General features: G+C 38.3%; 1 protein-coding gene across 4 annotated transcripts in view; it reads right to left on the bottom strand.

Moving 5' to 3' along the window:
• Window positions 1–3,409: 3,409 nt before the first annotated feature.
• Window positions 3,410–25,119, bottom strand: part of SEC24B (SEC24 homolog B, COPII coat complex component) — a 100,325-nt gene continuing 78,615 nt past the window's right edge. For all 4 annotated transcript variants that reach the window (XM_054029908.1, XM_054029909.1, XM_054029910.1 and 1 more), the window contains 8 exons: window positions 24,627–24,800; window positions 22,927–23,037; window positions 17,441–17,616; window positions 15,318–15,455; window positions 11,817–11,921; window positions 10,679–10,771; window positions 8,571–8,674; window positions 3,410–5,938 (listed from right to left, as the gene is read on the bottom strand). In XM_054029908.1, coding sequence (XP_053885883.1) covers window positions 5,824–5,938; window positions 8,571–8,674; window positions 10,679–10,771; window positions 11,817–11,921; window positions 15,318–15,455; window positions 17,441–17,616; window positions 22,927–23,037; window positions 24,627–24,800 — 1,016 coding nt within the window. In that variant the 3' untranslated portion in view covers window positions 3,410–5,823. The remainder of the gene's footprint in view (window positions 5,939–8,570; window positions 8,675–10,678; window positions 10,772–11,816; window positions 11,922–15,317; window positions 15,456–17,440; window positions 17,617–22,926; window positions 23,038–24,626; window positions 24,801–25,119) is intronic.

The following is a 25,119-nucleotide window of genomic DNA, read 5'->3' as shown; positions in this document are numbered from 1 at the left end:
GACTGGAAACAGTCACTTCAGGGTGGGATGCAGAGATAAAACTTCTAGACACCATTAATGTCTGCTTCCAGGAGCAGTTAGTCCTGGAATCCACAAGAGGAGAGGCAATTCTTGATTTAGTCCTAAATGGTGCCCAGGATCTGGTCCAAGAGGTCATTATAGCTGAACCACTCAGTAATAGCACTCATAATATAATTAAAATTTAACATCCTGGTAGCGGGGAAAATACCAAAGAAGCCTACCATAGCAGCATTTAACTTCAAAAAGGGGAACTACACAAAAATGAAGCTAAACAGAAACTGAAAGGAATAGTCACAAGAGTGAAATGCCTGCAAGCTGCATGGAAACTTTTTAAAAGCACCATAATAAAAGGCTCAAATTATAGGTATTATCTCCCGCCCTCTTCCCCCCCCCCAAAAAAAACAGTAAGAGGACCAAAAAAAAAAAAAAAAAAAAAAAAAAGGCCACTAAACAGAGTAAAACAGGTGGTTAGAGACAAAAAGGCACATTTCAAAAATTGGAAGTCAAATTCTACTGAGGAAAATAGAAAGAAGCATAAGATCTGGCAAGTCAAGTGTAAACGTAGAATTAGGCAAGACACACAAACTAACAGCATTTTTTTTTTTTTTTTTTGTAGAAGTATATTGGAAGCAGAAAGCCTTCCACACAGTCAGTGGGGTCACTGGATGATCAAGGTTCTATAGCAGGGGTAGGCAACCTGCGGCACGCAAGCTGATTTTCAGTGGCACTCACACTGCCCGGATCCTGGCCACCGGTCCGGGGGGCTCTGCATTTTAATTTAATTTTAAATGAAGCTTCTTGAACATTTTAAAAATGTTATTTACTTTACATACAACAATAGTTTGGTTATATATTATAGAATTATAGAAAGAGACCTTCTAAAATGTATTACTGGCACGCAAAACCTTAAATTAGAGTGATTAAATGAAGACTCGGCACACCACTTCTGAAAGGTTGCCGACCCCTGTTCTAAAGGATCACTAAAGAAAGACAAGGCTGTTGCAGAGGAGCAAACTGAATTCTTTGCATTGGTCTACACTGCAGAGGATGCCAAGGAGATTTCCATACCGGAGCCATTCTTTTTAGGTGACAAATCTGAGGAACCTCAGATTGAGATGTCAATAGAGAATGTTTTGGAACAAATTGTTAAAAAGTAGTAAATCACCAGGATCAGATGGTACTCACCAATGAGTTCTGAAGGAACTCAAAGATGAACTACTAACTGTGGTTTAATTTATCTCTTAAATCATTCTTTGTATCACATGACTGGAGGATAGTTTAATGTAACACCGATTTTTAAAAAAGGCTCCAGAGGCAATCCTGGCAATTACAGATTGATAAAACTAATTTCAGTACAGGGCAAATTGGTTGAAACTATAGTAAAGAACAGAATCAACAGGCACATGGAGAACATTATATGTTGGGGAAGAGTCAACACAGCTTTCTTAAAGGGAAATCATGCCTCAATCAATCAATCAGAATTCTTTGAGGGAGTCAACAAGCATGTGGGTGAAGGTGATTGAGTGGATGTAGTGTACTTGGACCTTAGAAAGCCTTCAACAAGGTCCCTCACCAAAGGCTCTTAAGCAAAGTTAGGAGTTGTGATAAGACAGAAGGCCCTTTCATTGAAGAGCAACTGGTTAAAAGATAGGAAACAAAGGATAGGAATAAATGAAAGATCTTGGAGTCACTGTGGATAATTCTCTGAAAACATCCACTCAATGTGCAGCAGCAGCCACTAACAAAAAAGCTAACAATGTTAGGAACCATTACGAAAGGGTTAAATAGTAAAACAGAAAATATCATGCCACTATATAAATCTATTGTATGCCCACATCTTGAATTCTGTGTGTAGCTCTGGACACCCTATCTATAGCAGACTTATCCATCCTCATTCTCAAAGGAAACCTGCACAACACTTTCTAAAGACGAGCCTGGGATCTTAAAATCATTACTCTGCTAGCCACTAAAAATTGTGGATCGAACAGAGACACTGGATTTATAGCTTATTACAACCATCTGTAAACTCCTAACCCCCCCTCTTTTTGTCCTTTGATTACACAAATGTTAACAGGCTACTCTATCTTGAATAGCCCCTTAATAATATGTGCTACTTATGCTACACAATCTGTTCCACCTTCCATTTTGCTGTGATGCTGGGAGTACCTTTCCCAGACTTGAAGAGCTCTGTGTAGCTCGAAAGCTTTTCTCTCTCCCCAACAGAAGTTGGTTCAATAGAAGATATTACCTCACCCACCTTGTCCATCTCAAAAAAGATATATTAGAATTGGAAAAAGCACAGAGAAGGGCAACCAAAATGATTAGGGATATGGAACAGCTTCCATCCGAGGGGAGATTAAAAAGAAGGAATGTTCAGCTCGGAAAAGAGATGACTGATGGGGGATATGATAAAGGTCTATAAATCATGAATGGTGTGGAGAAAGTAAGTGTTATTTTTCCTTCACATAGCACATGAAGCAGGGGTCACCCAATTAAATTAATAGGCAGCAAGTTTAAAACATAAGGAAGTATTCTTCACACAATGCACAGTCAACCGGCGGAACTCTTTGCCAGAAGGTGTTGTGAATCAAAAAGTATAACTGGATTTAAAAAAAAAATAGGTAAGTTTATGGAAGATAAGCCCATCAAAGTCTATTAGCCAAGATGGTCAGAAACGCAACCCCATGCTCTGGGTGTCCCTAAACCTCTGACTACTAGAAGTTGGGATTGGACGACAGGGGATGGATCACTCAAATTGCCCGCTTCTGTTCACTCCCTCTGAAGCAAGTGGCATAAAACATGGTCAGAAGACAGGATACTGGGCTAGATGGACCATTGGACCAAACTACCAGAACAGCCACCTGACAGCTACCATTAATATGCACCTTGGCTGAATTCAAACAACAGATTAGGAAGTCATCTTAACACTAGTGCCTTGAACCATCCAGTTTATATTATCTTTCAGCAATCTAAGAGTTTCTGGAGTCAGCTACTTTCAATGGCTAGGAGGCTGGATGTCTTCTATTTTTGTTTCTATGGCACACCGTTGTTTTTTTTTTGTTTGTTTGTTTTTTTACACACAAAGATCCTTGCTTCATATGCAGATTTAATGTGGCCAAAAACCTTTGTTAATTTTTTAAGTTACTCATCATAAAAGCACATCCCCCACCTTAGAATGCTACTGATGAGAGGGTCTTCATGCTTCTTCAGGGTGGTTGCACACATTTCTTGGTGGGAGCACATATCTTATGGCTTGCACCCAATTCCTTTATGGTGGTTGGAAAAGAGACATCTGATATTAACCTATCATCATATAAAAAGAGCCAAAAACTACCAGCTTTTCTATACTATAAGTTGATTTTACTAAATAAATCAAATAGTTCTCATGTATTTTTCATAACAACTTTTATATACAAAATACATAGAAGAATAAAGCTTTAAGTAGCAGTTTTACAGACTGGGTCACCATAATCATTGTTTTGAATGTTCCTGGATATTCAATGTCAAGTTTACAAGTTTGTATATTCTGAAGAACTATTAAGATTATGCCAATATCCCCTTCTGACATCTTTTCACCTGTCTTATTCTTCAGTAGCTCTTACCCTTAACTCAAAATGTGTAGTGTAAACAGAACAAAATATATGTAGTTACTTGCATTGTGTTGTCTTGATTTAGGGACACTACACTGTATTTCTGCAGACATTTACACTAGAAGTGCTACAGCAACGCAGCTGCACCTATGCAGCTGGTGAAGCCGCTCTATACTGATGGGAGAGAGCTCTCCCGTTGGGATAATAAAACCACCTCCTCGAGAGGTTTAGCTATGTTGGTGAGAGAGTTACACGGTGCTGTCCTAACCAGCACTTAGCTTGCTGTACCGTACGTCAATCATGGGGGGGGGGGCTTGTTCACTCTCTCGAGTGACAAAAGTTATACCAACGTAAGTGGTAGTGTGTACAAGCCCCTTAGTAACTGACCATAAAGATGAATAACAAAGATTTATTTATGTGCTATCCTTGGTGTACTTGAGTATCTTTAATTAGGGAAAAGATACACAAATTTAAATAAGGTATCTCCAAAACTGATGTGGTGCAAATTCTCAGGATTACACGCTTTCAGGATTTAATTAATCATAAACAGTTGCAATATCTAGCTATTACATGTTTCTATTGAATACTGTACAGTAGGTACAGATTCAATTTGAGTCCATCTTTCCGGGGGGTTGGGTCGTTAATATTCAACTTCTTGAATGCTTTTAAAAAATGTTTTTCTGGACTGTTTTAAAAGAAAATGTGCTAACATTACCACCATTTAATTATTTAGCACTCCTTCGTTCAATTACCTGAACACACACAAATTTAATTAAAGCAAACAAGTGATAAAAGTTCAGACTGGGTCATATGACTGACCAAGTCTAAATCAGCAATTGCAGCGGATGGCCAAACACAGTTCCTCCCCCTTCACCTGACCACCAATACCAGATTTTAACTTCGGAGCTTAATCTGTGTTTACAAACCCAGCCATTTAATTACATTTATTAGCAGAAATGAGGTTATAAAGAAGTCAATAGCAAGGTGATAACATTTTGAAATAAGCTTTTTTGACATTTACCAACTTTTCAAATAAAATATTACTTTCCCTTCCTCTCTTTTAATAAAACATTTTTATGTCCCTTATTTTTCATCATGCAGAAACCCTGTCACAGGATCCCATTCAATGATTAATCATGCTTATTTTGAGTACCACAAAACTGAGTTGCAGAAACCTGGGCCAGGATTGCTGCAGATTACAAAATATTAGGATGTTATACTTTTTCACAAGCCAAATATGTGAAAGGACCCCAAACTAACCCTTATTGATACATTTGCTCATTTCAAACTATGAAATATTCTCTCCTCCCCTTCTAGAAATCTGTGAAATAAAGTGGTAAACATTCTCTTCAAAAGTGAATTTTAGATTCAGCATTAGAGTTCAGTTTCTAAATGATTATCAGTTGCATAAATATAAAAACACATGATCAAGCAAAATATTTTTAATTAGTAAGCTGATCATAAATAAATCCATGTAAAAGAATTAACAGGATTACAAAGTTGGGTTTTTCCTATGTGATTCAGATTTCTTAATATGTATTATCTATCAGTCAACCTCATTTTAACTGGGCAAAATGATTTATTATTGAATATGCAACACTGTTGCACACTGGGCAATTCATTGTGTAGTTACATTTTTACATTTTCTTTACAAATGTAACACTTATGTACATTATATATTTTATTTCTACAATTCATGTACTGTATTGAAACTCTATAGTCCTCACACGGAAAATGTTGAAGTCTTTTAGTGAATATGAATCATTCCTTTTAAAAAGTAATATAAACAAACACCATATAGTACTGCCCTTGGCACCTCTGCAAGAGTCTGACTCCAGAAAGGTTATCATAATAAATGTAAGAAAAAAGGTTTTATCTAATTTTACATATCATTAAGAAATATCATCCCACATAGCTACATAAATTCAACAGCTTGCAATAAACAGAGCACCATACTGCTGCACTACCGGAAACGTGTATAAACCAGTTAAAAATGTACTAGTGAAAGAGCATCATTACTCCTATCATTTTTCAGGCTGAAGCAAATCCGTAAAATTCCTCCGGACATGTATATTTTTCCTTTAGCTGCAAAGCTTCTGATATGGTGCTTTACACTGTTTACTGTGAAGAGCAAATGCCTGTTGCTATGTGCTTCTCTCACAGCTAACATTTGTATCCAAAGTTGGGAATTTTCTTCTTCTTTCTTCCACTTTCACTTACAAATCTGCTGTTGAATATGAAGTAAGAATTCGTAATAAGAGAATGCTGCCTCTGTCCGGTCTTCAACTAAGTGCTGGAAAAAATCTGTTTTGGCAGGACTCTCATCTCTGAAACATAAGAAAATGTATTAGTCAAAGCACTAAACAAAACTATTGTGAAGACAAGTATAAGCAGGAAGTCCATACACTGTATATTGCTCTTGGAGATCTAGGATTCAGCAAAAAACGCTATTAAGTAGAGTTAAAAGGGAATTTTCCATTGAACGATTTTCTGATGAAAAATGCCCTTTTCACAAAAACCAAAATGTCCTGTAAGGAAATTTCAGTTTTGCCAAAGGGACAGTTCCTGGCTGCCCTGCTGGAAGGCTGCCAAGGCTGAGCACCCTGACTCTCCACCTCCCTTCCTCCTCAGGAGGGTTAGAGCCAGAGAATCAGAGCACTCAGCCTTCCCACCACCCTGGGCAAGAGAGATTGAGCACCTCCACTCTCTTCCTCTAGAGAAAGAGGAGGGATGGGGGAGAGGATGTTGAGTGGCTGCCAGAGCTTGTGAGTAACTGAGGGTATGTCTACACAGCAACTAGACACCCACAGCTGGTCTGTGCCAGCGGATTCAGGCTGTAGTCCAAGCTCCAGGACCCTGCGAGGTGGGAGGGTCCCAGAGCTCCAAAGCCCGGAAGTCTACACAGCAATGAAATAGCCCCACAGCCCGAGTCCCGGGAGCCTGAGTTGGCTGGTACGGGCCAACTGCAGGTTTTTCTTTGCTGTGTAGACATACCCTGAATAGTCCAGCTCTCTGCCTCTTCAGCAGCCAGGCTGGAAGGCCCTTGTCAATTTCACTTTTTGCCTGTGCTCAAATTTTCTGGTTTGCTGACCAAAATTGTTTTTTTTCTTGAAAGTGTCATGTTTTGACTTTGTAAAGTCCTGGACAAAAATATTTCAAAAACATGCATTTTTTCCATAGTAAGGGATTTTCTGGACAACTCTACTAATAAGGGTATCAGTTTTCCCCAGTAAAAAAAAAAATCAAAATTCTTTCCCGTTATAAAAACAAGAGCTCTAGAATCTGGGTTAAAAAATAGGGAGAGGAAAAAACATTAAAAATATTTAGCCTTAAAAAACAAAACAAAGACTCAATAAGAAACAGTTAGGAAAAAAGGATTTTTGTGGAAGCAGGTGCCATGATTCTGTTGACAGCAACGGACTTTGATCTGGTTAACTTTTAAACTTTTAGTATAATTTTCAAGATTATAGTCACTGCTGACATATAATCCTCAATTTTTTCCTTCTCCAGGTGGAACAGAGAAAGGAGAGTGAAAGAGGCAATAAGGCCCCAATCCAGAAAACACCTTAAACATATCAACAGCATCCTTGAAGCTACTGCAAGCTAAAAGCTAAGCAAACTTTTTTGCAGAATCAGTGTCTTAGATTGTAAATTCACTGGGGCACAGGTTGTCTCCATCATTTGCACCTCACCTACTGTAATTATGCCCCAGTCCTTATTAAGGCCTCAGGATGCTACTGTAATACAAAAGCAGCAGCTAGGCTAAGAATTAAATATGGAATTTCAGCCCTAACTTTGAATTTCTTGTCTTTCATTAATTTGGGTGACAAAGATAATCTCTAGATAAATCAACTGAAATTACTGATAATCATTTCTTTAAACAGTTTTTGATTTATTCAATTTTTAAAGGTGTCAAAAATTTACCCAAGATACAGATATTTCATTCTCAGTTAACCAATAACTTCTGAAAAGTAAGAAGTCAAAGGAAATGCTGATACACCCTTTACTACAAGATAGTTGAGCCAACAGTGCCACTCTAATTTACTTGAACCTCTTGCGCACATATAAAAAATAAGACCAATATTTGCTTCATGGACAACAGCCAGGAGCCAACATTCAATGTAATTTCTCTTAAAAACCTGTCAGACATGGTGTATCAATCACTGTCAGAGATGAAAAATCTACTGACTGGATACAACTATAAGCATTTTATGAGGTCTTGGTTTTTCAAGTAGGTAATAGCTTGAAAAGAAGGAGGACTTCAGTAAAGCAATTCAATAGTATGTATAGTACTCTGATGAATTAGAATACAGGTCACATTTTATATTAAGGTTCCATTTTATAAATGGTTTATAAAGGATTAATAAATTGTTAAATATTGTAAACATGTTATAGAGATTAGTAGCACATTAGTTATAGACATGGTGGTAGGCATACAAAGGTGTTTGAGATGGTTATAAACCTTGGTTATAAGCTACTTATTGACCTGTCTGACTACATCTATAACAACCGATTAAGAAAGTAAAACATCCATTAATAATTTATTAACTCTATAAACCATTTATAAATGGAGCCTTAATATAAAATGAGACTGGAAATTGATTCAGTTACTTCAATTTATCATGGGGCACATATTGTTTAGTATTTTCATAATAGTAAAATATATTAATGCCTGAACTTTGACTTGGCACTCTAAAATTAAATGAATTTAAATATTTTGTAAAGCAATCTCTGCATTTAAGATGTCTTTGATACCACTGGGCCTGATCTTGTGAGGTGCTCAGCATCTTCTATGATGTGCTGAGTGCCTTTGCTTCCCACTTATTTCAATTAGAAGTTGAGGGCACTCAGTATCTCTCAGGATCAGGATTTGAGAGCTGCTATTATGGAATCTAATTCTGTTCCCCAGAGATGTATAAAAGATGAGATTACAGAAAGTTTAACTGTAAAAATACTTACTTTATTAGTTGAAGAACTGGATTTAAAGGTCTACTGTCTCTAAGCCAGGATATAAAAGATCGGGCTCTCTCTGAAGAAAGTGTGTCTAACTCTGGAAGTTGTGTCTGGTTGAAAAATGTAATTAGAAAAATAAAGTTTTATAATGCAAGGAAATGTAACCTAACAAATTAAAATAAATCATGCAGAAATAAATCAATGGTAGGCTGGAACAATTACTCTAAAAATAAATTCCATGTAAAGCTCCCCAACCGTGGATGACTGACAAATTAAACGGCCATTTTTTATACATTATGTTTCTGGGTACTGAATGGGTGCATATATACATATATATATAAGAAACCAATTAGTAAAATAGGTACATGAATAAGAGTTAAAAATGGTTTGGGAGAAGATGGATGTCAGTCATGACATGATCCACAAGGGAAACAGTCCAATCTCATCCTACAAAATTATTTACTATGAATTGTATTACATATGCATTTTCTCTTTGATAAGCCGAAGTGCAAAGATTTCATCCTTAAATAAAATTAATCACTATATTTGAAGTACAAGACATTTTAGGAAACAGGCCTATAAAAATAACAGTATGTAGATAAATTCTGTCCTAACTGTATTCACATTTTACCTTCCCTTCCCCCCCCGACCCCCAAAATGCATTATTTTAACTTCTTCCCCACACAAGTTCCTGAGCATTGTCCTCAGGATTACTTTTACAGCCCTAAAGAGACCCACATACATACAACCACCACAAACTGCCCTGAACAGCAACCCCTAAAGTTCAACACAAAGATTGGACTCGTCTATCTAATTGGCTGCACGATCATTGCTGAGCAGCGAAAGAAAGATGCTTCATTCTGCCTGAACTGATCATACTGCCTTTGAGGCTTGCTTAGTTTATGGGGCAATTAACATGGGATCAAAATTCATTTATTGGATTACAGTTTTCAAACTAATTACTGTCCTCTGTAGTAAATGGCTAGAATGAATTATATCTTTAAGTTTCACTTACATTTCTGTAATGGCCAGTCATTCCCTAGCATAAATTCATCACCCCTTTGCTTTTTCACTGAAAATAATAAAGCTATTCTTGTACCATCTATCTTCCTCTATTAAGATACTACTACCCTTTCTTCATTCAAATCCATCCTTAAAACCCCCTTCTATGGTGTCACCTACAATTGCCAACTAATTATGGCTGAGTAGAGGGATAGTTAGGACTAGATTACACATGCAAAACAGATTTTAAAAACTTGGAACTAACATTGTTTTTGTGCTCGATTTCACTCTGACCACTCTGCTGTATGCTTCACTTCTCACCGTCCCCCCAAAATATCTGTTTTTTGTCCTTCATATTGTAATCTTTAGGGCAGGACCTGTTTTCCTGTGTGTTTCTACAGTATCTAACATATTTAGTTCTACCTCAATACAATTCTGTTCAGATTTTTTTGTACAGTACAGTATCTTAATAAGGTCCCTCGATCCTCAAAACAAACAGCTGTTTTCTGACTTTTTGGAAATAAAATCTTAGTACTGTCTGAATCAAATACATTTAGGGGCAGATTTTCAAAAGCATCTCAGGGAATGTCAAGTCCCAGTGACTTTTAATGGTTGGTGTTCTTGTTAAAATTGACCAAAGCTACGAAAATTCAGTAAGTAAAGTTTAAATTCAACCCTTTATTCATTATCTCTTGTACTGTAGATCTTGTGGACTACACTGAGTTCACAGAATATCAACTCTCCAAACACCACTACCTCAAGAGGGTAAATTATGAATGGAAGAGTTCCGATATTAATTCTGGATTCCTTCATTTTTGACAGCTGAGTCAGAATCTCATGATTATTTTAATCTGCTTACATGAATCCCTTGGTATTTTTGTTTTTAGTGCTTTAGTTAAACTAACTTTACAATTCAAACAATTGTATGGTGCCCCACATTCTTTAAACATACGTTTAAAAGACTGGACAAAGCTGACAAATGGGTATTAGCATTATGAATGTAATCAAATAAATCTAATTCAGTTTCATAATTTGATAGAGCCAATACAAGGGAGAACGTAGACTACTTGGCAATGTATGTATTACATTCCATAACTCATTAAGACACTTACCAGTTTCTGTGGTACAGATGCATAGTTAGGGTATCCGAGCACATCTTTTATGAAACTATTATCACAACTTTTCCCAATCCAAATGTAAAATATCTGTAAAAGACCAAAACCAATGTTAGCGAAGAAAATGCCTTGCATATATTTTAGAGTATTGAGTTTTCATGTTTTATTTGTTTTGGAGTTTAGATTTAGAAATGAAATGAAATGTTTTAGTGATTTTGACTTGTTTTGGGGTTAAAATGTTTAGCACGATATTTTTCTGGTTTTGCAAAGTTTCATGTAAAATCTGATAACTTCATACAGAATTTGATAATTCTTCCAAGGAACTAAAGTTATCAGAATACATTTCTAATTCAAACGAGCTGATATTCAGCAACAGGAGCAGTTTCAATAAATGTTCTCCTACTGACAATGTTTCATACGGTTGCCTTATTAATCAATTGGCACCATCTACTGTTATATCATTAAATAGCATCTAAGAAACTACAGTAAGTACAAACACTTTTTGAAAACTTTTTTAAAATTAAAGAAGTATTCTCAAATTATTCAGATTAAGCAGGTCAACAGTTGTGACATTTGCAGGAAAAAGCTACTTCACCAGTCATGATGAACACTTTAAACGTACAGGGTTCAAATTTCTTCATTTCCAGATAACAAGACTAAAATATACTTTCTTATGGTACTTTAGTAGAAAACTATTTTCTTCAGTTGTGTCTGTAGCCCTGCTTTCAATCACACAAGTATGAGTATAAGTGATTTGCTAGATTGGGACCGTGGTGCATTCAGTTCAAAACAATGAACATCATTAAGGAAACAATTGAAAAAGAAAGCCTTAAGTTTCAGGAAGGACAATTTAAACTAACATTGATTGGTATACATGCAGAGTAATATGAAAAATTAACCTTTAAAACATTAATATCCATGCTTGTTTAAGAAATTTATCACAAAACTAGATATTTGCAAATTCAATGCTGACATTCAAGGTTCTCATTTGAGACATTAATTTAGAATCCTGGAATAACTAAGGTCGAAAAACTACAGAGTATTGGTACTATGAGTTAGCTGCAATTAAAAGTCTGAAATGAAACATATTTGTCTTATTCATATCAGATAAAAGCTACTGGAATAGGTAGCTTACTGATCCACAATCCATAAGAAAAGCTCCCTCTCTTGTCAGCTTCTCCGCAGACAACTTCTGAAGAGGAGGTTGAGGAACAACCCTGTCGTTAACATGTATTGCACCCTGTAATAAAGAGTTACAGAAAACCTATTATATAAAACAGGACATATAATCAGCAGCATCAAGTGTAACTAGTTTTTGAGAAAACAGAAAAGAGACTTGTAAGTTTTCTAGTTATATCTTGCAGAGGGTCTCATTTAACAAAATGTCATCTTTATCCTTATCTTAGGTCCTTCTAATGTGAATTACTAAAACTAATGCCAGGTGATCTTTCTTCCATATAGATCAAGAGAATTATGTAAGTGGTAATATAATTTATGTGTTACAAATATACATATTACATTAAGGCCTGATCTACACTGGGAGGAGAGGGGGGATCGACCTAAGATATGCAACTTCAGCTAGGAGAATAGCATAGCTGAAGTCAACGTATCTTAGTTCGACTTACCTCGCGTCCTCACGGCGCGGGGTCGATTGCCGCAGCTCCCCCGTCAACTTTGCTTCCACCTCTCGCCGAGCTGGAGTTTAGCAGTCGACGGGAGAGCGTTCGGGGATCGATTTATCGCGTCTACGTTACTCGCGATAAATCGATCCCCGATATATTGATCGCTACCCGCCGATCCGGCGGGTAGTGTAGACGTACCCTAAGTGGATTCTCATCCTGCAACTTCTAAACCTAAAAATAAGCTAAGAAACCTAACCTCTGATATCTAATGAAAATAAGTTACAAACAGCCACGGCAAAAGCGCCACAGACTGTCTGCCACCATCCTCCTATCTTACAGAAACATTATTAGAGCAGAACCATCTAAAATTCTACTCTACAGAAGTGTACTACATTGCCACTCCCAGATAGCAGAAATCCCCTTTTGGTCATAACCATGACTGGCATATAGGTTAAAGCAGCTAACAAGGCCCTCAGACAAATCTTGGGCCTTGGCTACACAGTTCTGAAAGGGCCTAATTGACCAAACTGTCCTCCATTTTCAATTTTTTTTGTTTCAGTTTCTGCTTTAAACAACAGGGAAGTTGTTTAAAAGCCTATCTGCAGCTGAGGAGGAATACAATTCCCAGGCGTACAAAAGTTGGATCACCCTGCCAGTGACTGTCTGCCCCAATGCTGAAGATCTATTTTAAGGACGCATGAACCTTTCTGCACAGAAGAATCTGGAAATTTACATAAGTGATTACATGCCCACATCTGGACTGAATTATGATAATTATATTTAAAAAAATGTAGCATTGATTTTAAAAGTCCACAGAAATACAATACAACTCATTAGTGGTCTTGTGGGATTTGTACATAAAAAAAAGAGAATTGTAGGATATAGCCTGGAAGAAGAAGAGCTAGAAGAGACTTCGCTGTACACAATTATGATGAGCATCAAGAAAGCTGATCCTTGAAACTCAAAGGAAATTTAAAACCAATTACAGGAAACACTGATTTAGGCAAAATGTAATCAACCTATGGTATTCATGGTTGTAGAGGTCATCAAGGAACAGTATGGTCACATTTTAAAAGTTACAGAATAACACTATTAACACGGAAGCTGTGCAAGGCAAGACAATAAAGGAAACTAAATCTCATTCTTCAGGGCCAAATCTGTTTTCATATATGCATGTGTCAATGGGCACAAGGACAAAATGTAATGCTTATATAGCATAAGCTGATCCTCTGCAAAGATCAGGAAAGATTTTTTTTCTCCAGCTTACAAGCTGACAAGGTGCATTATATTTATTTTGATCCTTGAACAAAAGGCCTGTCCTGTTGTCAGTCCAAACTATCCTAAGTTTTTCCCTGCTCAAATGACTTTCTTAATGACCCATAAGTAGGAGCTGTGACATGGCCTAAGTTATGAAAACATGATATCACTATAATGAACAAAGAAAAACTGGGATTAATTGGTTTGAAAGGGCCCTCTTTTTGGCTGTTTCTAATATAGCTCAACTCTGCAAGGCTTCCTTTAAAAAATGTTGTTAGGACAATAAGAATAAAAAAATAAACAAAGCAACTACTCGGTAAATATTTTGAACTGAGGAAATACCCTGGCAAACCCATGGTATGCAGAATGAAATATTTAAATTAACTTCTGCCAGTGAACAAAAATACCAGACTGTTTTAAAAATATAGTTCTGCAAGAGACAAGGGGGTTAAAATCCTTTGGCACTAGGAACTGGATTTTCCAATGAGATGTGCCGATGTGTTTCCATTAACACTAAGAGCTTAACATACAAATATGCTGACTTTAGGTGTTTCAGTGTCAGTAGCAAAAGAAACAAAAAACTTGGATTGGCTTGTTTAAAGAAACTGTAGGACAGTTAATTGGGTGTGTGAAGTGCCAGAAACACCTATTAATTCATACACCAGAGTAAAGTAAACTTAGCTTAGTTTAGCTTCCTTAAAATCATTAATCAAACTTTGAAATAGCACTGGTCAAAACAGCTTGTAAGAAATTTGTCAGCTAAACTAGTCAGATTCAATGACCGTATAAAAATAGTTACTATGTAATGCTCTTTAAAATACTTCAAATAAAACTTTTAAACTAGAGTTAGGGATGTAAATTCATAAATGACAAACTTTTATTGTGGCATTAGTTATTAAAATGCATACTTTATGGTTCTACAAACATGGTTAACTTTCAGAGGGGTAGCCATGTTAGTCTGGATCTGTAAAAAGCGATAAAGAGTCCTGTGGCACCTTATAGACTAACAGACGTATTGGAGCATAAGCTTTCGTGGGTGAATACCTACTTCGTCAGACGCATGCGTCAATACTTCTGCATGCGTCTGACGAAGTGGGTATTCACCCACGAAAGCTTATGCTCCAATACGTCTGTTAGTCTATAAGGTGCCACATGACTCTTTGTCGCATGGTTAACTTTGATCCTGAGTAATGCCCATTCTATTAATTAAAAGCCCCATTACTTCCAATCACCATACCTCATCTACATTTTAACAGTCAGTAAAAAACCTTAATGTTTTTTTAATGTTTTAAAAGAATCCCACTCACCTCACACCCAAACCACCAAGACAGACATACCAACATCCCACTTCATCCATACACAATGGAAAAGCAGCTAAGTATTTATCATTCCACTCTGAGCCAAATAACTTCATCCACCTGTATATACAAATTAAAAACCCCCAGCATATCTACTTTATTCATCCTTCCCACACGGCTAGAAGAACTTAACCTCTAGTAACAGACCTAATGGATATTATCTGCTCTTCTTTATATAAATTGATGATGACAGAGTACCACAATCACTGAGACAAACCTTTGGAGGATATTTTTATCTATTGTATTTTACAATGGCAAGCACAGTAGAAGTAAATATTTGAAATTACACCCAAAACTTTTAAAGGAACTGCTGGTGCAGCACTACAGTAGGTTCAATAGATATTCTATTTTATTCAGAATTAAATAATTTATTCCATAAGAAATGGTTTTATACTGTACCTCATTGGTCAATCTGTCTATCCTGTACAAGCTGGGATGTATCATTTTCATCAGATGAACAAGAGGCTGACTCTTTATCTGGCACATGGCATATATACGATCATCCAAGCGTGTGCTAGTGCCAGTTCTAAATGCTTTCTGTAAGAAAGTATGTTGACATTAGGCATCTTTTATATGTTTTGTATTGCTTTTAAACAAATCAGAGGTAAAATGTTGGTTTGGCACTGGCCAAAAAAAACCAACCCCGTTATGAATCTCTCAGATATACAGTTGGCAAAAACTTACTTAATTTTTCAAAAGGAAATATTGCCATTAAAATATTCTAAAGTATCCAACAAATCAAGTTTAACCTGAATGGCAAATTTGATGCATTTTAAATCCAATCATCTTTCCTCTGCTTATGAAGAGGACGACAACGACCAAAAGGAAGATTGTTTTCCCCATTTAGCATATGATATGATATTTTGTTGCTTCCATCATTTTCCTTACCTTTATCCATGACAACTATTATGGTTGTGGAACATATTGCCACAACATATCAATAAGGCTCAGATCTTAGTAGGAGTCAAAAAAAAGAATTAGATGTTTACTTGGATAACAAGATTATATCCAAATTTACAGTAGTAAAGATTAAAAAATAACCAAAAGTTTTGGAAGGGACATAAATCCTCATGTTTCTAGACACAAACCAGCCTCTACCAAATGGGGATTAGAAAGACTTTCCTTGATGACAGGTTAATCCATAAACTGTCTTCTGCATGATTTCTTGCAACTTTCTTTGAAGCAGTGGGCATTGGCCACTGTTAGAGACAGGACATTGGACTAAATGGAATGGTTTGATCCAGTAGGGCAATACCCATGTTCAATCAGAAGTCTCTGTAACAATAGAGTCAGACCTTACTGGATCTGTATCTTTTCTGCTCCAACATGAATTTAAAGTATTCTAATTCTTTGGTCTGTCATGTTTCTCAAATATTTCCACTGTCCTTTTTGTACCCCACTGGGCTTCTAAAATGAGAAACAAAATATTTTTCTGTTAATCTCCCCAACGGCTGTTACTTTTAAAGCAATGTCATCTAGGTGTCTTTGTGCTGAAATATCCAATTTTGTTGCTCTTGTTTGCTAAGTCTTCCAGGGTAGCCTTAATCACTGTCCTATGTTGGTCCTGGGCTATCTGTGAGCCTCAAAGGAGATAAAAGTTTATGAGCCTCTGATTTGAAGAAATTCCACTTTACTATTTAATTTTAATTTTAGAGAGAGAACTTTTGTTTGGAAAATGTTGTACAGACTATGCAAGCTTTAAATATGAACATCTTTCATCTTAAGCCAAGATCTGTTGTTGGGATCAGGGCCCGAGGAAAGTGCTCTTTCTACCTCCACCCTTTAAATAAGATTTTGCTTTTGTTTTAAAATGAAAAACTTTCAAAAGTAAACATTTTAAAGGTTTGTAAACCTAGTGCTATATTAAGCATTTCTTTGACGTGAAACCCCACTTAACAAATACATAGTGTTAACTTTCATCATCAGTTTCTCATTTAATCACAAGCGAGACTGACATCTGATGTTACCCATTTCTCTTTAGAGGTCTCAGGTATTGGTTACACATATGTTTGAGAGTATTTAGTTTATTTGCTTGAAATTGAGAAAAAAGAAATAAATTGCTTCTAGACAGAATTTCAACCAAGACTGATTCAATCCCAAATTTTAGAAATGTTAATGGTGACAACACTGATTTTCTAATTTTTGTTATGAAATGAAAGTGTAAACAAAATCGATATGAAGTTCACCGGACACTCGCTAGAACACGCGTCTATATAGCACGAATTTGCATATAACGCGGTTGCGGCCACGGATCCCTGAAAATTTTAGTCAGGAACTGATGACATATCATTAGCTACATCTTTTTCATGCAAATGAACTCTTCAACAATTTATGTACAAGGATACTTTCTCCAAAAATAAAGTGGATAGCTCACAATAATTTAACAAAAGGGTCTCCATCAAAAGGGGAAAGAAGCTAGACTATGAATCAATGTTTACAGCCTGCATTAAAGCTGAAGACTTAAAGAAAAACATTGCTTTGTATTTGATGCCCAACACAAAGAACACTATATTATAAAGTACCTGTTTGAGAAGAGCCAAAACATATAAAGGAAACAGTCTGAGGGAATTTGGTGCTATCAGTGAGGATTGCTGCAGGTTTGAGGCAGTTGAGATATATGCTGACAGTGAATCTACCACAGCATTCACTAAGGCATCTCTTGCATCTGAAAGACTTGATGAAACTGACCGATCCACAGCTGCAGAATTAAAAGTAGACAAATAAATAAAAGCCTTAATTGCTGAATCTTATTGGGGAAATAGAGAATAATTAAGAACAGAGCTATGGTGACCAGATGTCTTGATTTTATAGGGACAGTCCCGATATTTGAGGCTTTTTCTTATATAGAAGCCTATTAACCCCCACCTCCTGTCCCGATTTTTCCCACTTGCTGTCTGGTCACCCTAAACAGAGCAATTATTCCCCCGTTATGTGCCAGCTTTGACATTGTGATAAGAAAAAGAATATTGATTCAGAAGCAGTCAATAGAAAAAAAAGAACACACTGTGCTAAATGACAATGGTAAGCAAGTGGCAAACAGTTGATGGTCATTGCTTCTGGGTGAAAGGAAAAAATGAAGATGTCTGTCAAAAACAAAGGCATGACAACTGTTTTCTAATAAACCATACATTAAGTTTCATGCTTTGGAAGACTGCCATCGTAGGTCTCATTCTACTTTAAAAAGTGACTAATGCCAACTTCAGCAGAAGCTTCTCCCTTTATCCTCTTGCAGTTTGGACCAAATGTCTTTGAACGAGAAATCTGAGAAATGTTTATCTTTTCTGTTTATTTTTACAGGCTATCTGCACTTCAAATGTTCCTCGATATTCCCATTTACTGCATATTACAGGTTTCAATTTTTAGTGATGTTTTGTACTCAGAAATCTTTCATAATTCTAAACATCAAATTATGCAACCAGAAAGAGTTTTAGGATCCTTATGACTCAGAGCCCTTAGCCTCCTAAGGGCCTGTCTACACTTAAAATGCAAAAGCAGCCCAGCTGTGCCAGAAAAAGCCAGACAGAGGCACAAACTGGAGAACAGGGACGGGAGGGGCTGTGAGGGAGGATTAGGGGGAATAGGAGGGAGAAGCAGATTGCAATGCCTGGAGTAGGGAGCGGAGTCTAGTTAGCCCACAGAACAGGGAGTTTTGTAGGTCAAGGCAAAACCTGGGACTGTTGGGAGGTCTGCTTTTGTAGTAAGAGAAATGTTGATCTGTTTTGCTGAAGCAGCTACAGTTAAACTTTTCCTTGATTGCAATGCCAGGGCCGTAAATATGTTTTGGTTGTAGGAAGCCATCTACAGACCGAATGTGAATTTAGCATCTATAAAAGTGAAATGCTATTAGCTTCTCCCAATACAATGTGTTTAGTAGACCATTAGTATGAAACACAGTACATACTACAGCAGGGTAGTCAATAGACCTGGGGTCAGCAACCTTTCAGAAGTGGTGTGCCAAGTCTTCATTTATTCACTGTAATTTAAGGTTTCACATGCCAGTAATACATTTTAAACTTTTTAGAAGGTCCCTCTCTCTCTAAGTCTATATTATATATATATTGTTGTATGTAAAGTAAATAAGGTTTTTAAAATGTTTAAGAAGCTTCATTTAAAATTAAATTAAAATGCAGATCTTATCAGTTTAGTGTGATCCTTTCCCTTGCTTTTCCTTGCTGAGTTTTCCAATGTCTGGCACGTATTTGGATACTTTAAGCTGCACATAGGCTTCTGAGTGATCAGTTGTTAACCTCTCCGAACACTGGTGGAGCTGGGCCCCCAGGCCCTGAATATTCCTGGAGCCCGGGCACCATGGGCCCATACAACCCACTGCCCCTGCCTTCCTCTGCTACAGGGTTCCTGTGTGACCTTGGGCAAGTCACTCAGCCTGTTTAGATATGTCTGCGCTGCTATAAATGGCCAGCAGCTGGCTCTAGCTCGCAGGACTGAAAAGAGTGATGTAGATGCTCAGGCTCTGAGATCCCAGAAAAGGTCTCGCAGCATCTACATTGCTAATGTCAGCCCTGCAAGCCTCAGTCAGCTGACTCAGGCTGAGACTTGGTGCAGTGAGTTTTTTTTATCACAGTGTGGATGTCTCCTTTGTGCCTTAGTTTTCCCTCTGTACAATGGGAACAACTGCCCTGTCCCACATGGCTGCTGGGAGGGTAAGTGTCTTAAAAATAGTGAATTGCTCAGCTACTGCATGGATGGGGGCCAGATAAGCCAGAGAGTCCAGGGTCGGACAGGACCACCAGCTTATTTAGCCTCGTCTCCTGCATGTCATAAGTCATCAGCAACTGAAATTAGACCAGGTCTGACAGCCAAAGCTACAGAAGGAAGTTACAAGACTGCACAGTGCACTGCAAAAAACAAAGACATTTACAGATGGAACCCCAGGCCGGCAGCAGAGTGCCACTGAAAATCAGCTCACATGCTGCCTTTGGCATGCGTGCCATAGGTTGCTGACCCCTGCAATAGACCGACTGTGGCCAAATCTGAACTGCCACACACTTCTGAACAGACCCCAAAATCTATTTACTTACTACTATTGTTATTTTTTTAAATGATTTCCCCTGGAGTCTGGACCTTGACAAGAAATGTGGACCTCGACAAAAAAAAATAACTGACTACCTCTATACTACAGGGTCACACTTTGTTTCTTCTGTTGGCCAAGCTACACACCCCGCAGTGAGAGAGAGCAGCATATGAAGCTGCTGCCTGCAATGTGTAGACAGCAGCATGGGATGCCTTCAGCAATTTGGTATAGTGAGGGACCATGAGAACTGGAGGGAAGCAGAGAGGGAGTTATGGGGCTTATGGATACCCCCCCCAGCCCTTGCACTAAGAGCTCCCTTGTTCTTCACACTTCAGAAACTGAAGCTGGGCTCCCTCCTCCACTCCCCACCCCTTTCTGGATCCCTGCTTCCCCCATCATCACTTCATCCTTCCAGCTGCTTTGCCTCCCTCTCTGGATCTCCACTTTCCGTTCAGCATGCCACATAAAAGCCCTCTCTCTAGGGCTCTCATTTCTGTGAGACTAGGTCTACAATAGCAACCCTTCACCCATATAGGAATACCAGTATGCTATACTGGCAAAACACACCTAGGGTGGACGCAGCTATACCAGCTTTATACCAGTATAATAAAGTCACTCCCTGAAAGGAACAAAAAAAGCTATACTGGTAAAAGTGCAGTTTTGCTGGTATAGCTGTGTCCACACTAGGGGCTTCTGCTGCACACTTATTTGCACTCCTGACCAACAGAACTATAGACTAACAGAAGTCAGTAGTATAGACGTGACACTAGCCTAGACTCCAGGATACAGTCAATCTCCCCAGACAGCAAGTTATGCTGCTGCCACTGATATCTATGGACAGCAGCACCAGAGATCACCATCAGTCTGCTACACAAGGCAATCTGGGGGCCACAGTTTTTCTCTGAATCAAGTTTTTTCCAATTTTCACCAATAAGGTTCTACCCACTGATGCCTAGAACATTCCCTGACATTTTGGAAGTGACTAAATAGTTATGTTACACACAGACAGACATACAGAGAGAAATAGCAGGAAGGTGAACATAAGCCAGAAAGAATTAGTTATCCAACATCACCCTGGCAAAGTGAAGACACCATAATAAATCTACAATACATTATGTAACAATAATAAAACTATAACATAACTATAATATACATATCATTAAAGGCTAGGGCCTGATTTTCAGAAACACTGAACACCCACAACTCCAAATGAAGTAAATGGGAAGAGATTCTCACTTTCATTCCTCAGGAAAAATGTGTGCAGCGTACCAAAGTCACTGAACATTCTAATGGCGCTTGCCCATGCCACCATCAAAACAGCAGCAGCAGACACTCTGCTGGGAATGCCTGGGAGCTGCCAGTGCAGATGTGGTGGAAGAGGGAGAGAGAACCAGGCTGGGCTTCCTACAGTGAAAACCCCTCCTCTTTTCTTGGACCCAGCATACGGGCCCAGCCCCACAGGGCACCATACAAAGCCAGAGCTCCCTCAGTTGCCAAGGGGAGGAAGAGCCAAGTCAGTCTCCCCCTAACCCTGCTCCTGGGGTACCACATGGGCAAGAGCCTCCCACTTCCACAGATAAGGAAGAGAATACCAAATTGGGCTGCTCCTTACTGCCCTCTGGACCCAGCATATAGACCCAGTAACCAACCCCCCCATTGGGATAACAGCCTTCTTCTGCTGTCAGCTCACGTAGTTAATCTGCAAGTCAAGCAGCAATGCTAAAGGTTCACAGTACAAGCCCTGATGATGACGACAATATTACCACCGTACAAAACATACATAACAAAATTGGTTTTTACCTTTGTCCTTGAAAAACACTAGGAAGCTACATTAAAAGAACATTTTGCTCAAGGACTCAAAAATAAGGACATGTCAGATGTACAGCTAGCTAGGCATCCTTAATTTGGTTCTCTGGTATGTTTGCATTATGATCTCATACTATTTCTTCCTCAAGCATCCCTGCCTCACTCAGTGCACAGTTTGGATGTACACTGAGCCAAATTAAGGTTGTGTGGGAATACATAAATCTGGCAATTCTTAACCGACGTTATTTTAATGTAGTACTTTATGTAATATGCTAGGGTGTTGCACACTTTGTAGCTTCTGTAAACTACATTCCATCCACTAGCTCTGTTGCCATCCTCCCATCCCCTCCCTTCAGGGACTCCCTGGAAATCCACCCAATCTCCCCTCTGCCAGGGGTTCTGTGCGCCCCCTCCTTATATACCAGGGTCCGTATTCTCACCCCAGGACAGGGGCTCATGTACTCCCTATTGCCCCCACTCCAAGGTCCTCCATTCTCCTGCAATGGCTGCGGCTCTGTGTAAGCCCCAATTTCCCTCTTTCTCACCCACCCACCACAAACAAGCATTCCCCCCGCCAGACGTTCTATGTGCACCCCATTCCCTTCAGCCCTTGACCAAGGTCTCCTATTCTGCCCCTATTCTCACCATTCCCCCGATGCTAAGGGCTCTGTGCCCTCCCTCATCACCCCATAACCGGGTCCACCCCAATTCCCCTCCATCATGCCAAGGGATATGTGCACACCCCCATTCCATCCATGCTTGTTCCTCCCCCCACTTATTATTTGTTCGGGATATAAGTCATTTAGAGTGTCAACATACTGAACTCTTTTGGGAAGATGGACAGAGATGAGATCAGAATACTGTTATGCAGGAGGATGTTAGGGTTACTATCAACCAGTTTGATCTACAGACAATTGCAGAGGTGTTTGAAGCTCTAGCTGTGCTAAACAGATGGCAAGGGCTCCATGCGTAGTCCTTTTCTCCCAAAATCAACATGGTTCTGGCTACTGATGCCTAGAACATTCCCTAGAATATGAGAATTGATCAGATGCAGCATTCAAAAGTTATTGTGTTACACATGAACAAACACAGATGTGCCATCAAGTTGAGCATAAGGGGCCTTTGCAAACCTGGCCAATTACATATTTGATCACCTATTGCCATACTCACCCATGTTTGCTAAGAGGCAGACAGCTGCTTGTACATCTGCTCCTGCATAAACATCAGCCAGTGAAGTGACTACGGGCAAGCAAAGTGTATGCACTCGAATTCTCCGTTCACCTATACCAAAATGATGAATAAATTAATAATGCAATATCCACAGATAGGAAAGAGGCAATTGATATTGTTTACTGCATTCCTTCTCTCATCCCAGACTCCTTTGCTCCACTGGTGACATCAGTCCTGATGCCCACAATTGTTCTTTCTCCCATCCCATCTATGAAATCTTTTACATGCTGTCTATTATGCATGAAATCTCCTAATCCGACTTCATAAAACTACCACCCTCCTTACATTTAAATCCTCCGTAGAAAACTTACTTTCATAATGCAATGTTCAAGTTGAGTTCATAACAATTTCTGGTAAATAACTTTGGTTTATAAACTAGATCTTCCAGAGATGCCTATGTATATTCCCACTCCTGGAATCCAAGACACCTGCACCACAAGGTTTTGGAACCTTCAGAAAACTTTGCTCTTTAGGTCTTCACAAGCAATTTACATTCACACCGGTCCTTTGGATCTCATCAATGGTAATATACAGAGGCTCCTGAAGAAGAGATTTAGGACACACTCCAGAGGAAGGAGCAACTTATTTTCTCTATATCTGTCTTTTAAACCATACGGTCTTTGTGGCAGGGACTATATTTGGGCCAGATTCTGCCACCTGTACTCAAATTTAGTACCCAATTCCACAAGAAGCTCAACTGACTTCAATGGGCCTATTCACAGAGTAAAAATGCCAGTATTCAGCTCTTGGTGAACTATACAGTGGCAAGCACATTATTGGTGATAAATAATAATAATATAATTGTAAATTAATTTTTACTTCCTGAGATTAAATTTTGTTTTACCTGGATTAGATTAAATGTGGAAAAAAATTCTAATTTGCAACAAAGTTTACAGCCCCTGATCCTGGAAAGACTTACATGTGTGCTTAACTGTACATGCTGACGTAGTACCACTGACTTCAACAGGGAGTTGAAGTGCATAAAGTTAAGCATGTGTGTGAGACTTTGCAGGATTGGTTCCTATATGAGTACAGATCTATTAAGACATTTCAAGCTTAGCATAAAAATGTCAAAAGTATTAATTAGGCTGTCTTGGTCAGGGCCGGCTCCAGCTTTTTTGCTGCCCCAAGCGGCAAAGGGGCGGGGGGAAAAAAAAAAAAAAAAAAAAAAAAAAAAAAAGGAAAACCCAATTGAGCGGCCTCCGAAGTGCCACCGAAGAGGGAGTGAAGGACCGACACCAAAGTGCCGCCGCAGACCCGGATGTGCCGCCCCTTTCTATAGGCCATCCCAGGCACCTGCCTTCTTCGCTGGTGCCAGCCCTGGTAGTAAGCTCATGCACTGTCATGAGCAAGAAAGAAATCTGTACTCAATTTGATGGTTCAATTAAGAACATGACCAATTGGCCTCTGCATGAGTCATTAACTAGCAAGAGCATTTATTTCAGTGCAAGATGAACTGCCTTAAAACAGAAAATAAATTGCAACAAGACAAGAAAGAGAAATCAAGAAATAATGGAAGGGAAGATTCCTAAGAGGTCAAAGAATTAAGTATAGAAATAAATACTGCTGCTTCAAAAATATCAGCTGGATTTATTTTGAGGAGAAATAAGGCAATAAATTGTTGGTTGTTTTCCAGTTACCTTTGCTGGAAGTATACAAAAGAGCAGTCTGAAAACACACCAGAGATGTATCTGTTAGACTTTCCTCGATGGACATCTGTACTGCAAATCCAGCATCAGGATTGACATTGGCAAGTGACAGCAAGTCAGTAGATCGCACAAAAAAATTTCCATGGAAAGTATGTATTGAAAGACCTAGAAGCAGATGAGATAATTTAAAATATGGATAGCAGCAACATGAAAAACCTAACTTCCATAATTAGATCTTTTTAAAAACCAAAAGTCTCCAATTTTATTTCAAAAAGGGTAATGAAAGTTAATTTTTCTAAATACTAATGCAAATTCATCAATAACTGCATAACTACAGTATATAATGGTAAGAAACTTAAGGATAATCTCAAAAAATTCATGTTTATATTCATTTTTGAACACTCTTTATAAACAAACTACTGCCCTGACTGCAAACATTTAAACTTGAAGTGATGGACTATAAGAAAAAAATTAGACTCTAATC

Source organism: Malaclemys terrapin, chromosome 5 (genome assembly GCF_027887155.1).
Source record: "Malaclemys terrapin pileata isolate rMalTer1 chromosome 5, rMalTer1.hap1, whole genome shotgun sequence".
NCBI lineage: Eukaryota > Metazoa > Chordata > Testudines > Emydidae > Malaclemys > Malaclemys terrapin.
Note: the sequence above shows the minus strand (reverse complement) of the source record. Positions and strands in the feature narration are given on the sequence as shown.